Source organism: Anopheles gambiae, chromosome 3 (assembly GCF_943734735.2).
Source record: "Anopheles gambiae chromosome 3, idAnoGambNW_F1_1, whole genome shotgun sequence".
NCBI classification, from domain to species: domain Eukaryota; kingdom Metazoa; phylum Arthropoda; class Insecta; order Diptera; family Culicidae; genus Anopheles; species Anopheles gambiae.
Genome location: NC_064602.1, coordinates 21,911,230 through 21,928,895, shown reverse-complemented (window position 1 = coordinate 21,928,895; position 17,666 = coordinate 21,911,230). Strand labels below are relative to the sequence as shown.

At 46.0% G+C, this 17,666-nt stretch overlaps 2 protein-coding genes across 19 annotated transcripts in view; one reads left to right on the top strand and one right to left on the bottom strand.

The window, feature by feature from the left end:
* Positions 1–17,666, bottom strand: part of LOC1279930 (dual specificity calcium/calmodulin-dependent 3',5'-cyclic nucleotide phosphodiesterase 1) — a 275,103-nt gene that overhangs the window by 78,819 nt on the left and 178,618 nt on the right. For 6 of the 18 annotated variants that reach the window (XM_061654074.1, XM_061654075.1, XM_061654071.1 and 3 more), the window contains exon 2: positions 296–1,232. The exons of the other annotated variants lie outside the window; for them this stretch is intronic. In XM_061654074.1, the coding sequence (XP_061510058.1) occupies positions 296–569 (274 nt within the window). In that variant the 5' untranslated portion in view covers positions 570–1,232. The remainder of the gene's footprint in view (positions 1–295; positions 1,233–17,666) is intronic. 18 annotated transcript variants of the gene reach the window in all.
* LOC1279927 (alpha-glucosidase) lies at positions 11,778–13,776 on the top strand. Its single transcript, XM_319712.5, has 3 exons — positions 11,778–13,006; positions 13,070–13,506; positions 13,585–13,776. The coding sequence occupies exons 1-3, from the start codon at positions 11,813–11,815 to the stop codon at positions 13,718–13,720; spliced, it is 1,767 nt and encodes a 588-aa protein (XP_319712.5). The 5' UTR covers positions 11,778–11,812; the 3' UTR covers positions 13,721–13,776.

The following is a 17,666-nucleotide window of genomic DNA, read 5'->3' as shown; positions in this document are numbered from 1 at the left end:
TTCTGAACATTATGAAATCGTTAAAGGATGCATCTTTAACACTGTCTTCCTCTTTCTTCAATAGTGTAAAGACGACAAATTGTCATCAATATTAATAACCTAATCAAGACAACTTCAACCATTGATTACAGCAGCTCCCTAAAACACTCCCACGAAGCATTGCGTCCTTCTGTTCTATTATTTATAAATAGGAAATCATCACAACGCAAAACATATGGCCGCCCTGGTAATCAGCGTGCCAGTAATCAATCAAGGCGGGATAACGCACATCACATCCGCCCGACAGCACACTTACCAATTACGTAGGAATAGCCGTCCAGCGTCAGCACACACTTCCTGGTGGCGGTACCGGGCGGGTAGCGCAGCGCACGGGTGAGCAGATTCTTGCCGGTTTGGAACCGGCCCGGGCCACCCTCGAGGTGGCACTTGTGCACGGTCGTATCCTTGCAGCAGTCCGGCACGCAGTCGACACAGTCCCCGTAACACTCGTGGCACTTGGCCGGCCCTCGCTCGAGCGCTTGGGCCAGCTGCTGCAGCTCCTCGTCGCTCGAGTTGGAATCGCCCGCCATATTGGGAGGGTTTTGTTTTCTTTGGTTTAGTGTTATTTTTTTTTTGTATTTTTGGGTGGGTGTTGGAAGCTTTCAATTAATTGCACGAGGAAGTGGAACGTTCAGGGCATGGATACATTTGTGGAGGGGTAATATTGGTGTGTGTTTTTTTGTGTGTGTCACAAATACGAAAAGAATCACAGTTTTCTGTTTTAAAATTACAGCAATCTAATCACATCGTTCGAATCACAATCACCCAAATCAGTCTCTCTTTTTAGTTAGGACGGAGTATACTATATGCGGGACAAAAGGGAGCTTTTGTAACGATTAGTTCTTTCATATGCAACATAGAAGTAGCATTCACTGTGACTGTTATACCGTAGGACAGTTTACACGTTTACATTGCATGCACCGACTTCTAAAGCGAGCTTTACGAATAACGCGCGACAGTTACGACCGCTTCCGCGATGAGGGATGAGTGGGACAATCGATGACGTGGACCGAGGGACGTTTCCCTCGTTGTTGGTGGATGAGCGGTTGTTGTTTGATGATATTCCCTCGGTGTGCCAGCCGTCGATACACACCGCCGGGTTAGAGATGAACAAATTTTGAACCATACACTCTCATGCACAAAACGATCAGCCGTTAGACACACAACACAATTGATCGAATTTCTTCGGGGGGCTAATGAGGGGATTTATTATGCGATTCACGAAATTCTTTTTTCAAATACAACAAACAAATGCGAACACTCCAGACGGTTTTGGTTGCGGTTAGGGAGGGTGCAAAAGTCGTTAAAGTCGTTCAAATGTATGGAACGTAAAGAACATTACACAATAACAGGCAAAACAGCAACACCTTTTTACATGCTTGGTACAAGGCTCTTTGATAAATCTAAAGCTTATGTTTCAACATGACCCAGCCAAAGGTACATATAGACCTTTAAAGAGAAAAAAGCCACCTTCAAAGGCACCGGCAATGTGCCATCGGAAATGAAGTGTGTACTGATGGTAAATTTTCCCGTTTGATGAAAAGCATTAGCCTCGAGGGCCCCGATGCTACCGTTGCGGAACAAAGCGCTACACGATTTGTCTTCTCAAACGTTCACAACGAACAAAGCAAGGCGAGCGTACGCCTCGAAACGTTGCTGTGCCGTTGTCGCTGTGCTGCTTACACCCTGCAGGGGAAGGACGCTCGTTTGGCTGTTGGTGTCAAGTAAATTATTGCTTCTTCAACAAGGTTTCTGTGGTAAAATGGCAAATTTGTCCCCCGAGTCTCGGTCTGTATCACCCGTCTGTGGGTGTATGAGTGAGACCGTGTGTGTGTGTGTGTAGGCCGATCCCATAAGTGAGCCGTTTCTATGTGCTCGCTTTTTCCAACCCACCGTCTAAAACGGCGTCTACTTTGATGAGCTTTTGCACCGTTTCAAGATTTGTTTCTTCGTTCAGTTTTATGGTCCCAACACTGGGGACCATAACATGTGCGATCCCTTGTGCTGCGATCGTTAACCTTTTTCCCCACGCTGCCGGCGGGAGCTACTCCATATGGGAAGGTGCGCACACCGAGCACCGGGGAGACAAATAATGCCCGACACATGGGATTTGACCGACCGCCGTTGGTGAAAATTGAGACATAAACGCTTAATGGCATACACTTTTTCCCTCGGCGCGTTACAGCAAGCCGCCCAGAGCGGGGGAAATTTGATTAGACCAGAAAGGGACGTCTGTAGGAGGAAGCGGTGAAAGCGAAAAGTGTCAGAATACGGGGGCCAATGGGGAATAGAGCCGTATTCACGTCAGGGGAAGTAATGCAGCCGTGTAGCTGCTTCTGCTTTCACCGTTAGCCGAGCTTAGTGCAATTCAATTCCAGCACCGAAAGCTCCATTCTGAGCTCAAGACGGAAAGGCTTTTGCGCAAAGTATGCGCATGTTGCAAAGTATCTACAGCAAAAGAAATCCCATTCTCTTCGGTTGCCTTTTTTTTCATTTCGAGCTGTGAATGTTTTACGTTTACAGCTTTTTCTATTTTTGGTTACATTTTTTCAGCCCAATTTGATATTTGAATGTGAAACCAAGCTAATCGTTTCCATCCTGTGTGTACGCGTGAGTTTTTGTGTGTGATGGTGGGATGTGGTAAAAAAAGGCTTCAACTCGTACAAAGTATTTCGAACACAAAATCCACTTTTCGTGACGCCTTCGGCGAGGCTAGTATTGCGTGTTTTTCATACATATAGCTGCATGTGTGTGTGTGAGCCTGTGTGTTTGTGTATGCCTTTTGGAATAAAGGTGCGTAAAAGGGGAGGCTGCTTTTTTTCCTCTTCCACAAGGGCATGAAGTCACTGCTGATGAGATTTTCCATCCCGACCAAGATAAAAGCCCTCCGGAAGGATGGAAAACAATTCGTAAAGCGGCTTACTTTTTGACGGGCTAGCTTGAAATGATGCTTTGCGATGGGAAGAGGAAGCTGTGAGTCACGGGAACAGTTGTGGTAACGAACAACCCGAGGAGGTCAGCTTTCTGGGAAGGTAATAGTATGTCGGATGTCGGAGAAAAGCAGAAAAATGGTAACATTTATTTTTTGGAAAATATATAATTTATGGTCGCTGAAGTTTGTGATCACTACACATGAATTGGGGAACGCAAAGCAAAGGGTTTGTCCCCGGCAGCTGCTTCTTGTTCCTGTGAATATCCGTTTTTTTGGGGTTTCAATATATTCCTTCCTTCTATTTTCAGCAATCTCTTTCTACTTATAGCTCTCTACAAATATCCTGGTTCTAAATTAGAGCGAATAATCTTTCAACAGCCTTAATAAAAACAATGAATGTACCAGTGATCATTCCCTTTTCTTCTGTGGTAATTCGTCTACTTCTTCGTCTTTTTTTTGCGTAACGATATATGCTGTAAGGCCAGTTTACATCCTCTGTAGCATAAGATATAAGAATTATAAGATTATTACAATCTTATAAGAATAAGATCATCACACAGCTGACTAGACTTTCTAATAGAGAAATGAACCTGTCCGGCATTGTAGAAACCAGCAAGTCGTACTATAGATCACCAGGCCGTCTAGTGCTGATTATAGTTGTGATTGGTATGCATTTCAGTTTTGTTTTGAGCACTAACCAAGACGTTAGAACTGTTCGTGTCATTTTCAGGGACTTTTGTTAACACTTTGTTTTATTCAAATAAAATCAACTTCAACCTACATATAATGCGTAAATAATCGTTAAATTGCTACAAAACTTCCAACTCTCCTCAGGTTCTATCTTTCTCTTTTGTCTTTACAGAATCAACACCGATGTATTGATCTTCTGAAATTCCTAGCCATCTTAATTAGGTTTAATGCCCATTCCAAACCATCCGAAATGCTGCGTCTCGTGCAGTAATAAAACCAGTACGTGAGGCGCGTCAAAAAGCGTCGTACCCATTGAAACAGTAAATTATTTCTTACTCTCACAGAACCTCCTCATTTCATCGCACAAGAGCGCACAGCAGCGGTAATGGTCGCGGAGGTAAGCTGCGGGCATGAAACATCCTTGAAAATTCTTCGTCCTTCCGTACGCTCACACCCCGAAGCCATCGGAGAAATTTCTTAGAAAACAATGAGGACAGCAACGCAGGCTCGCACCGTTTTTACACGACACCTTTCCAACCTTTGACTTTTGGCAAAAGTCATCAAGAAGTCACCGAGTCTCTTGCTTTTCCCTTCGTTTTTTTTTGTGTGCACCGTTTCGGGCGGGAAATTGCTCGCCCGTTATCGGGAACATTTCGTCGTATAATTTATTAATGTACGCTCGTCGTTTTGCCAGGCCCGGTTTCGTGCAACCCGCATCCGTGCCCTAGAATGTGTCTGCGCGACTTGTGATCTTCGTTGAGTGGGACGACTCAGAAGCCAGCCAATGGGTAGCTGGGAGAGTGTGGTGTGAGGCCGAATTCTGCGTGCCTGGCAACACTTTTCATTCCGTTGCCGTTCGCCGTTTGCAGAAATACCGAAATCCAAACCCCGTGGATGCTGGGCAGAAAGCGGCACCGAAGGTTTGGGTAAGACAGTGTGCGGCGGGTTCTATTTGCGCGTTCACAGTACCGTTTCATGTTGTTATCACGCTACCATTTATCGTGGTCGTGATGGGGGCTCGATAGGATACTTTCGGCCGAGGTAACGATGAACCTTCGCTACGGGCAGACAGTAGCAATGATTGGGTAAAGTTCAGCAGGGTGAATCCTTGCGAAGATTGTTACGATTTTGGACCAGTGCTTGCGTTTATCTTTCTGCAATTTTGACCTTTCCCTCTACCGTAGCTTTTATTTACTCTTTGAAGCGAGCAATTATTTTGATTATTCAGCGCTTTTCTAGAAGTTGATTATGTGGTTGGATATTTGAATTTATCAGAGCACGTTTTTGCAGAACTTAAACCCGTTTTTAATGATTATTTTTTTGCATTTTAATTCTTTAAATAATCATAATTTGCTGGAGAAAAACTCTTTCACTCGACAGCTATTCACATTAGTAAGGTTGTTTTCTACAAGCAAACTAACAAACAACATGTCAAATGGTTGAATGACGCCAATCAAAAGTAGCGACCACACTTTCATCGACTCCACCCAGCACTTGATCGAGTTTTGCTGCGTCACCGTTCGACAAGAATACTTATTACGCTACGGCGGATTGTTTTTTACGACGCCCATCAAAAGAACAAACACGAACCATATTGCCGGCAAAGACCGTATTTTTGTTTTTGGCCCAACTAACTTTGCCGCCAGCAATCAGGCGAGCGCAGGAGAGCACTGCAGAACTTGGAACAAATGGATGATAGTAGCATAAATAATTTGCATAATCATGTTCGCAGTGGGGGAGTATGGGTTTGCTTTTTTCGGGTTGCATCTCGATACCGTACGCGATTGAACGACGTTTTCGGTCACTTTTTTCAATCCTCACAGCTCAGCTTCGCGAACAAAGGACTGACACTGGTCTTTCAAGGAGCTGATGTGCAGACGGTGAGCAGCATACAAGTGTACCGGGGAGCATCTTCGCCGGAGCGCGGTGATGGGCGCGGCAACCATTCCATACACGAACAAAATGGCTATCGGAAAGGTGGGGGGGGGGGGCGAACATGGAAAAGCGAGCAAAACATAATCGGAAGCTTTCAGCTGCAAACGGAACGGCTCCGGGCTCCAAAAAGCCAAAAAGCGCAGAAGTGAGCAAAGCACTCTACTTAAAGGATCTTTTACGAGCGGTTACAGCGAGCATTTCTCGTCGAAGAAGCAGAAACATTCGTTCCAATGCGAACCAGTGGGTACCGTGGGTTGGGGACACGCGGGAAGACACTGTGGTGTCCACGGGCACGAAATTTGGAGGATTCCGTTTCGGTGGGCGTGAACGGTGGCCGGTAAGCTATGTTGATTGGGAGTAGCGAACGGGACAAAAACGGGTTCATTTTTGGTTGTTGTTATGGTTGAGCTAGTAGTAGTAATGCTGGTAGCGCTACCAGAATCGAATATGGAACGGCACGAAACCAGCATAAAGTTAACGAAATCGGATGGGTAAAATAAAAGATTCGATAATCTGGCAAGCATTATGGGGCCAGGATTGGTAACGGCAATGGGAGCAAACAAGAGCAGGTTTAAGCGCATGTTAAGCGCAAGAAAGGTTACCGAACGGCAGGGCTTTAATAGGTCGTGTCGGGGCCAACGTTTTTAGGGACAAAAGATGAGTCTTTGAACAAATCATTTCGAATTCTTTGTATTCTTAATGTACGTAATAATTATTTAAGTGTAAAATTTAACATAAGGATGAGTAGTGGTAATTTAAAAAAAATCTAGCTACGCTTTAAACTTAAAATAATGCTGCACACTGTATAAGAATATGATTTTTGGTGAAATTTTCTCTCTCCAAACAAAGCTCCCATAAAAAACTCCAACATTGATACAAAAAATAGATCGATTGAAGGAAAAAAGGACATATCGCACTCTTTGTCGGCAGATGCTTTACAAGAAGAACGCAATTGTGATGTCATTGCCATGGTTTCTGCTGTCCACCAACCTAGATATTAGCTATTAATGATCGGCACGATGAGAACGCTTATTTGAACGCTTTCTCAGACCAAGTATTGAAAGGAGAATTATATATCATTGTGGGGAGCTAAACATGAATCAGGAGAAATTATTATTTTTTTAAAGTACATGAAAAGAGTAAAGGAGCTTTACTGCCAGGGGGAACAAAATGTAAAATGATGGAATACTTGTGTCATTCGCGTTAAAAAAATAACCTTCAATCGTCAAAAAAGGTCAATTTTTTATTAAGGGTCGTATTACTCATTTTTACAAAACATAAGCAATCAATTTCAGATTAAATAAGTTACAATGTAAGTAACAAGCACGGTGAAGCACAACGGTTATAAATACTCATATTGCAGTTTGCTGTTCTCGAGCTGCTTGATGTACAACTTTGCTAAACGAACCCATTAGAAGTTGAACTTTAACTGGTGTGCCATCACCGTGGGTATCAATGTTTAACACCATTCACCGTCCCCGTGCGTCGAGGATGGGTTGGCAAACTAGCCCTGCATATTATATTGATCATTAGGGATTTTGACCAACTTTCTACCGTCACTGTGGCGTGGAGCGAAAGTCAACCGACCTGTGCTGGGCGGGCAGACCCCTTGCAGGAGCGTTGAAAGTTTGCAGCATGGTAATTAGTGTCCATTTCTCCCACCGCACCAGCTGCTGTCAAGGTTGATGATGAACAAATTGTAAGCTGTACGATGAAGGAGTATGTAACGGGAGCAGGTGGATTGCAATGCGCTTACGTTGGAACTGTTTCAACAGTGGAACGGCATATCAATTAACGAATATGAAATGCAATAAGTATCTTTTCATTTTTTCTGTGCAGTGAGACCATCCTATCGTACACATAATTGGTTGCCCTAATTTATGACAGCAGATTTGATTGTAAAGACCACTATCGTCTTGTCCCGCCATGTCCCGGCGCATACCCTACGCATGAGCCGGGAACATAACTGTGATCATCAAACGAACCCACTTACTACGCCACTTAAGCCGGCGACACTTACGCCTATCATTTCTATTGGTTGTATGTACCATTTCGCCGTTTCGTGCCACATCTCCCTTTGGTGGAGGAGTTGTCTACTGCTGCTACGCCACCCCGTACAAGTGCCGACAATAAAATAAACAAATTCGTCGCCATTCGTCCCTCCGAAGCCTTCACAAAGGACGGCACAAGGATTCTTTTTTTTCGTCCTGCCAGCATAAAACGTAAGCAAAACGGACACAAATACACTCATACAGACAAACGCTCGCATGCAGTTTACGACCCGTCCGCCAGCCACGTCCACAAAAGCGAAGGTTCGTATGTTACGACTCTCTGGTGCCAACTTGCGTTTTGTCTTGCCTTGAAAACGTCGTCCTTCCCTACGTCACCCAAACACAAAAAAAAAATCCTTACATTTGGTGACGACATTTGAGTCAGTTCGAGTGGGAATTGTAGTATTTCTTTGGCGATACGTGTTTTCTTCTTCTGCTTCCTAGGCGTATCCCATATCCTAGGGGTCATAAATATGTCATGGGTCGCTTGTTTCACCATGGAGGCGTAGGGACACAGCGAAGCAACGAACACAAAAAAAAACAAAACCTTATGTATCCCAAATGTTTCGACCAATTCGTTTGCACAAAAATGGCGCACAGCATAACTTTGGCTGAGGAAGGTAGATGGAAAAAAGGACGGCTTCAAGAGCCGTTTCAAGCGTTGGTTTTGGAGCTTTGCGGAGGCACGATAATGGGATGGTGTCCTGGGACATGACAATCACACTACAGTATCCCTCACCCCCTCAAAACCAGGGTCTAAGGCTACCATAACGGCCTAACGGCCCAATGAGTGTGTGCTGGAGTTTTGTTTTGCCGTGCGAATCGCTGTGGATTTGCAGCTTAGTGGACCGTTGAAAAATTTATGGAAAGAAGATTTGCAACCAAAACTGGAAAGGCAGCAGTAGAATATCGCAAATACCAACGCTTCTATTGAATTACCTATGGAACGTAGAGAGCACGAAAAGGTTAAGATTTAATGCAGTAAAACTCTCTCTAGCCGAACGTAATATAGATCCTTCTAAGCTACCTATTTAAGAGCTTCAGCTTCAATTCCAAGCTCTTAAGCACGGGGGAGCGCTTCCTTTCAATCCAAGCTGATCTTTCATTTTTCAAGTGCAGGAAAGTAAAAACACTCGATCACATATTTAGGTCAGGTATTGCTGTGGGACACAATTCCCTACTCACGACACTATTGACCCTAGCAGCACTAAGTGCTTAAAAAAGAGTGTGAGCGAAAGAGAGATAGATAGTGAGAACAGGCAATAGAGGCAAAAGCTTTCCAAGCTCTTAGCCGTAGAACAGTGATTGATTTCCTTTCAAGCAAAAATCCAGAATCCACTCAAGAGCGTGCAGCAGACCTTGAAAACTCACCGACCGAAGTGGGCGCACTTGTGGATTAGGACAGCCGCACTTACTGAAACGTGTACGGTTGGACCCAGCAGGTCGATTGACGCGCGTATTTCCTTCCCCGGGGGAGGATGCGTTTCAGATGGTTTACGCAGTGAAATTCAAGTGTACTTGGTGCTCCAAGCTTTAGCTTCCCGTTTTCGCAAAGATTGGCGGTAGTTTTAAGTGGTTTCCGACAGGCGAACATTAAAATAGATCGAGTGCAAAACAAAAAGGGTTGCAGAGAGTAGGGCGAGGTAGGGGAAACAAAACAAATTTTGCTTCCGATTCGTTAACTATCGTGTTGATATAAGTGGAGTGGCCGTTAACGTTGGATCTTGTTAGCTGATTTATTGGGGACAACAAAATACCCTTTTCTTGGTGTTGTTTCAAAGTACTTGACATTCTCGATCGGTAGCAAGCACAAATAAACCCCTAAAACGACTCAAAGTTAATCGCCTGAACGTTTATAGATGACCCTCAAGAGAAATCTCAATTCGTGTGTGTGTGTGTGTGTGTGCATGTGTGCTGTGAACGTCCAACGTCCGCCAGCAAAAGATGCACCTGTTCTCAGTGTAGTGCTGGAGTCGTTTTACGACTATCCGAGGTATCCGAAGTGCAAGACCGACTCGGTGGTCATGCATTAATCATCAGCTGGAAAGTACTTTTGTCCCTCACTCCTACAGCTACCAACGCAGCCATCGCTTCGATAGTCTGGGACTGCCGCTTTGCTACATTTCCCATCCGCCCGCTGCCCTGAGGAACTAAGGAAGCCACAGTTAATAGCTAGCTCACTCCGGAATGTGACTGGATGATCGCCTTTGGCCGTTGCAGGTTGCACGTAGCCGCGTCGTGCAGCGAATGGGAACCCGACCCGAAGGTGGGGTACTGCTACCTTCCCCCAAGGTACCCCCGGTCGAAACCAGACGGTAATTGGTTTGTAATTGTACGCGGACGCCAATGCGATGGACTTTCTTGTGCGACTGACAGCTTCGGGTCATCAATAATTCATCTCGAACCGTGTTGGCGCACTCTTCGCTCGCCTTTAAAAAGGGGCTAGTGTAAGGGGTTTGTTTGTAAGCGATGGGCGCTAGTCAATTCGATTTGTAGGTTAATCGAGTAATTAATTAATTGATTACGATCGCCATCTCGCGCCCAGGGAAGGCTCGTATAACGAAACGCATCTTCGTAGCCCACGGTACCCTTCGGTGGCTTATTACTCACTCATCTCGCTTCAGTGTACGGGGGGCTAATTGCTGTACGAATGAGGCGTACTGTGAGAGAGCATAAAAACATGGTAGATGCTTTTTGCAACAACCGTACAGAAATAGAGGAAGAAAATTCAATAATTCCCCAAGCGGTGAAAGTAACTAGCGATCCCGCTCAGGAAGGTGATCAATCCTTCCAGTGCCAGTAAAACTACACCCCATCGCCCACTGCGGACCACCAACGGGGGTAATATCTCATCGCATCGATTGTTCAATTATATTATCTTTTCTTTCCGTTTTTCCGTTTGTTTTGTTCGAGCAAATTCTTGGATCTGCCGCGGAGATAAATTCCTGCCACGACCATAATATACGTGCCATCGCGTACGGGGCGCAGTTTATCAGCAGACTTCTCTGCAGCCCTTTTGCGAAGGGCCACCCTTGCGGCTACCTTGCCTCTAGGGGGGGTAACGCTAAACGCGACCACCATAAAAACAATCAGCAACCATTATCATCATCATCATCTTCAACATCACCGTCGTGCGGAATCAATGTTTATGCTGGCGGGCAATTCCTGTGATAGGGTGCGCGAATCGAACACTGCGGTCACCACATATCGTGGGCTTTGTGTGTCTCGTTTTCGGAGAAGCAGAGCTCTTCCTCTTTTTTTGTTTGGTACGATCTGAGCGCGTAGAGAGAGAGCTTTTTATTTGCCAGATGTTACCCGTAAGCATTTGTTTTTAGGTTTCGTGGCTTGCTTGAGCAAAGGACAAAGTTAGCGGAACGATGTGTCAGCTACGCACCACCGATGGAGATCTCGTGTGGTGTGTGGCGCTGCTGTCGACAGTCCTGTCGGTGTACGGTCGGCCAAAGTTTTCGTCGGAAGAGTTCATAATCTTAACCACTTGATTCGAGCGCGCAAAGTTTGCACGCTGAAGCATCATAAAACTGACACGCTGATCATTGCGGTGATGTTTTATGATGATCGTTCTTTGCTCTTGTTTTTTGTAGCTTAGGTACTACAGTTTTTTTTTGAGAAGTTTTATAGCAAAAAGGGACACCTAAAGTGTTTGGCTTACTTTTAAATAATAGGTGGATGTTACTATGTACCAACTCATTGCAATAATCTTTCTAAAAGACCTTCAGGACCTTAAAAGAATATTGAACCGGAAAAAGACAACCTAAAGGAACCGCAAAACACATTCCTTGGCAGGCAACATTGAATCACAAATAGAACCACAATGCGAAACAATGATTCCAGTGTTGTAAAACGGTATCATATGTCAACCATAAAGCGGCGTTCAATTAAACATCCCTAGCATTGGTTTATCTTATCGGTTTCCTCTCTTACTTCAGTGTATTTGAAGCCCCAACGATAACTCCGCTAGAGCCGTGGATCGATACGAGCGTAACAAAAAGTTTAATAATGTCGTTATCATTATTATCACCATCATTATCATTGAAAGCAACAACAACAAAAGCGCAATACGGGTCCATCATACCACGATTGTGTCTTTTTTGTGATCTCAACTCAGTATCTTTCCATCCTCTGTACCGTGCAGTTGACTCCTGTGATGAAGTTTTACCGACCATTGGTCACCGTCAGTCTGACGGTGGTACTGCTGTCCTCCTGTGCCCTGCAGGCGGCAGAAGTCCGCGAACCAGACGAGAAAGACTGGTACCAGCATGCCACGTTCTATCAGATCTATCCACGTTCCTTTCAAGACAGCAACGGGGACGGTATCGGCGATCTGAAGGGCATCACGGCGCGGATGGAGTACCTGGCCGGGCTGGGCATTGATGCGACCTGGCTCAGTCCACCGTTCGTGTCGCCGCTCGCAGACTTCGGGTACGATGTGGCCGATTTCTACGACATCCAGCCCGAGTACGGTACGCTGGCCGATATGGAGGAGCTGATAGCTGAGGCGCACCGGCACGGCATCAAGCTGATGCTGGACTTTATCCCGAACCATAGCAGCGATGAGCACGATTGGTTTGTGCAGTCGGCGAACGGGGTTGCAAAGTACCGGGACTACTACATCTGGCGCCCGGGTAGGCAGAACAGCCAGACGGGTGCGCTCGAGCCGCCCAACAACTGGATTTCCGTGTTCGGTGGACCGGCGTGGACGTACGACGAGCGGCGGGGTGAGTTCTATCTGCATCAGTTTACGAAAAAGCAGGCCGACCTGAACTATCGCAATCCGGCCGTGGTGGAGGAGATGACGAAGATGCTATCGTTCTGGTTGGAGAAGGGCGTGGATGGGTTCCGGCTGGACGCGATCAACCATATGTTTGAGGATGCGCAGCTGCGCGATGAGCCGCCGGGCTGGGGAGCGCCGGGCACGTACGACGAGCTGGACCACATCTACACGAAGGACAACCCGGACACGTACAATGTGGTGTACGGGTGGCGGCAGCTGTGCGATGACTTTGGGCGTCGGATGAACAAAACCATCATCATCATGACGGAGGCGTACGCGTCGATCGAGAACACGATGCTGTACTACGAGGATGCGACTGGGTCGCGGCAGGGCGCGCACATGCCGTTCAACTTTCAGCTGATCTACGACTTCCGGCACGATCAGAATGCGATCGGGTTGAAGCAGTCGATTGATTTTTGGCTGAACCATATGCCGGCGAGGCATACGGCGAGCTGGGTTGCTGGGTCGCACGATCACTCGCGGGTGGGCAGTCGCGTTGGGCTGGAGCATGTCGATCAGGTGCTGACGCTGCTGCACACGCTGCCTGGGACGAGTATTACGTACTACGTAAGAATACAAAGTAAATGAGTGCTTTATTGCGTGAATGATTGACAAATGTCTTGCTTTTAGGGTGAAGAGATCGGAATGCTGGACTTCAAGGATGCCCAGCTGTACGACAACCGCGACCCGAACCGCACACCGATGCAGTGGGACAACTCCATTTCCGCCGGGTTTAGCACGAACCGCACGACCTGGCTGCGACTCCATCCCGACTATCCGACGCGCAACGTGGCGATGCAGGAAGCGGCCGAGAAGAGTACGCTCAAGCACTTCCGCACGCTGACGGCACTGCGGCGCCATCCGACCCTGGTGCACGGTGAGTTCAAGCATCGTACGGTCGGGCGGGATGTGTACGCGTTCAGCCGAGAGCTGCACGGGGAGGATACGCTTGTCACCGTGCTAAACATGGCGACCAGCAGCAGGACGGTCGATTTGGGAGACTTTGTCAATCTACCCGCCCGGTTGAAGGTGGAGATAGCGCAACCGATGTCCAACTATAAGGCAGGGTAAGTGGAACCACCGCCGCTTGTTAGGTTAGGGGCATTGAAGCGATAATCATATCGTTTGATGTTTCTCTCTTGCAGCGATGAAGTCGATATTCACCAAGTGACCTTGCTGCAGCACGATTCCGTCGTGCTGCGGGCCGTTGTTTCCGGAGCGTCTGTCGTGCGGCTTTCGCTAATCGTCGCCTTGTTGGCAGCTGTTAAGCATTTGTTTTAAAACACACACACACACTTTTTAAAGCCGTTTAGAATAAATTTGTTTGCTTAATGGAAGCTGTCTGTCCGGGGTAATTGTTGCACTAACTTTTTTTTAAGCAAATCAACACGAAAGCGGCACGTCATTCTTTCGCGCTGTTAAACACGACGGCACACGCAAACCAGACATCCACCCGGCAGCCCGCAACTAATTGAAAACGAGTTTCTTGTGCCCGGGAGTGGTTATTTAAACTTTACCAATTTCGTGCGACACCATCCGCGGGTGTCGTGACGAAATGCACCGTCGTGCTAGTGCAGCAGTGCACTATCACCTCCCAAAGACAACGGTAGGCACCACGGCGATGGCATGGCTCGGTGTCGGTGCGTTATTTCATACCCGCTCTGGGGATCGCGAAGAAAATTCGCGTGCTGTCGCACGTAATTAATTGTTTCCGGCGGTGGACTACGGCAGTTGAGGCACACGCGCACACTTGGGAATGGGGGTTGAGCGGGGACAATGTGGGACAAAAAATTACGCCCTGCAGCAGTGTGGTACGAAAGAGCGTTGCGGGACGGCAATCATGGCGTTAGCCAACAACGCGTTTGCGAAGGTCCGATTTGGAGAAGAAGGTGGTAGTTGGTAGCTTCCCCTGGAATTTGCTCGCACTTGACCGTGCGGTCGAGTCCAAAGCGACGCGCTGGACACAGTGAACAGTGGTCGCCGGTGTTGGTTCATATTTATGAACCTAAATCATGCCGTGATGGATCATGTCGGGTGGAGAGGGATTTGAGAAGTTGTTGAAAATGTTTCATAATCCAGCCCCGAGTTCGGCGGCGTCTTTGCGACTTTAGGGTGGAGTTAGAAGGTGTTTGCAGCCAAGTTTGACCAAACCTCGACGCGAAACATCTTCCACAGTGTGCAAGGCAGAGATAGGGGGTCAAGAAAGGCCATTGGAGGGGGTATTACGGGGGGTTTTGATCATAAATCTGGATCAAGAGCTGGACGGGCGAAATAGTTTGACGCGAAAGAAAATGTAAAAGCTAATTCCAGGGGTTTTATGTTGTCAAAACGTCTGGCGCAGGTGAGATTTAATTTATGAAAAAAGGAAAGACGAGTAACTGGATCTGTTGGGTTAACGAAAAGGATCCATTCGATTTTTTTACCAGAATATTGATTTGTTGACAACAGTTCGTTCTTTGCATAAGTCATAAATCTATTACACTTTTTTGTTTAAAGAATTTTGGATTAAAAAGCAGTTCTGTTCCATTATTTTCAAATCATTCACATAAATTTTATCTCTTATAAGCCATTTTTACGTAGCAATATTTTTACGTATAAGCAAACCTTGAAAACAAAGCTTCAAGCTGCTATCATATGATGTAAAACTTTAGAGATAGTATAAAATTAAGTCTGTTTTTACCCAAATGCTCCAATAGATGATGCCTAAGCATTAAGATCTAACAATCACAAAAGTGAAAAGCTAGTCAATCAATTAGCAGCACGTAAACGTATGCAAGACTTCATGCATTATGAACAGAATAACAACAAAATACTGTTAGAATACATTTTCCAATGAAATTTCCAATTCCAATGAAACTAAATATTCGTATACATATAAGAACCCGTTTACAATTGGTTCGATTAAATCGAAAATTCCAACTATGCTCATCGGATAACATCAACTCCTCACTCCGCTCTGCGATTAACCGTTTTCCATTCCGATTGCGCGAAGGACAATCGACAGCGAAATAAAGCAATTATTAGAAAGGTTTCAATTTCAATTTTACTAACATCTCAATGGGCGCAACGATACTGAAACCTCGCCGGATCCGGATCGGCCCCAGCACCAAGCGGGGCGTTTTTGTTGCCCTGTGACGAGAAAATCGTGCGGAAGCAATAAAATACTACAATGATAACAATGCTGCAAAGAGGAAGAATAGGAAAAAAAACCTTCGACCATCGACCGATCCTTCCCTTCCCTGTACGAAACAGTGCTTTTGCACAGTGCACTGACCACACGGGGGAGGGGATAAAAGCGAGATGTTTTTATTTCATCCCTCCCATTTCCAGCGCCCGCACACGAGGCCGTTCGGGTCGGTTTGATTTTGTTTATTTGTTTAACTGTTAGTTATTTTTGTTTCGCTGTTTTCCTGTTTTCCTGTACTAGGTTTCACTTCGCCTCGAAATCGCCATCGGAATCGCCCATTCTCTCGAGTGTCCTGCAAGCGGAACGGGTTTGCTACCACCGGAAGGCAGTGTCCGTCGGTCGTTTCTTTCAACACAGCATTTCCGATACTTTTGTTTAGTGGGTTGACCATTTTCCTGGCAATTGGATGTTTTGTGTTTTGAGACAGGGGAAGGCTCTTGACATTTCCTTTCCACAGCGAAACGTTTGTCATTTTCGGGATGGAAAGTGAAAAACTCGTGCAGGAAAACCGTGCCACAATTTATGTTCCAAGGCCCATCAAGTGGATGAGTCCCGGACCGGAAAAAAAAAGAAATAACCGGACGAAACAGCTGTAATCGGGTCAGCAATTTATCACGCACATCCACCACCACCACCACGACCAGCATAACTCATCGACCGTCGAGACTGACGGTCTGCGAAACACGTGTTTCGATTGATGCTTGTGTGTGTTGTGGAATAGCGCAAGCATATAGAGGAAAATAGTTGCTGAAACTGATAACGAGGTTACAAGTTTCTCCCGAGTTTTGCATATATAAACCGTTCGCCACGAACACACCAACACTCACGGGACCGATACGGGCTGTTTTCGCGCTGGTGGTCGTGCTGTCAGTATCACGAGCTGCTGCACCCTGTGTGTGTGTGTGGTTATTGTGAACCAAAGTATTGGTGCAGTCGTGCGTATCGATTGAAGGGAAAAACTTTACCCATTTTCCATACTCCACCTCCTTTTTATCGATAGGCATGGGGTCAGCCCTTGGAGCAGTTAGCGGGGAGACCGGGGAATTGCTATTTAAATGTTACATATACAACCCTTCTACGCTTTTGCCATTTCCTTTCCTTTCCAATCATCCCAATCGGAGACTCGGCAGGGTGTTCCGTGGGGAAAGGGGGGGGGGGGCTGGGGGTTGCCTGAGTGTTGTGGTTGCGCGTTCGTGGTTCGCGAGGAAATGACGCGTTTCGGACGGCAAATATTGTGAATCGATGTGTATGGGATAACTTTATGACATCCTCGTGCAGCGTCATCGATTCGTCGTTTGTTTTGTACAGCCGTACTCGTGAGGGGGTGCGCTATCAGCTTTAATTGGTATTAGAATGGGCATTTAAGAAAGGAAGCATTTATTAATTTTGCATTATTTCATGAGTCTTCTGTTTATAATCGTAGTTACAATACTATTAAATATTTATTATACTGTTTATTCCTTACTACTCGCTTTATTGGGTGTTAATGAAAAACCCAAAAAAATATCACAGAAAACAATTACCCCTACTCTTGAGCCAAACTTTGTGACCTTCCATTAATATGCAGGCTTCTGGTCCTGAACGCTCGCTATCAACGCGACCGCCTTGTTTGTTGATAACTTTACCCGCCATTTTTCCGCCTCCCTCTTTCGCTGCGATATAGTGACGCAGGTTTTTGGTTCGTTTTGGGGTTTGTTTTGCATCGTACCTTATAGGAAGGAGGAGAAAAAAGGGTGGAGAGGGTAACATGCTATAACGATTTCCAGGAATCGACCCGTAAGATAAAGTTTTGTGTGCTATTCGACATGCAATAAAATGTTGAATACACGGTCCTGAGAGGTCCCGCACACGAGCACACTCGAGAGAAGTCAGGCGTGATTTTTCATCTTCAAAGAGCCATAGAGATGGAAATTAGGAATAGTTTGAGCTATCTGTTGGGTGATCATGCCGGCAAAATATGATCGCTTGAGTAAACTATCCTTAAATAAGAGTTCCATTTTGAAATCCCATCACATCTGATTGAAGAAGTAGCTAGCACAG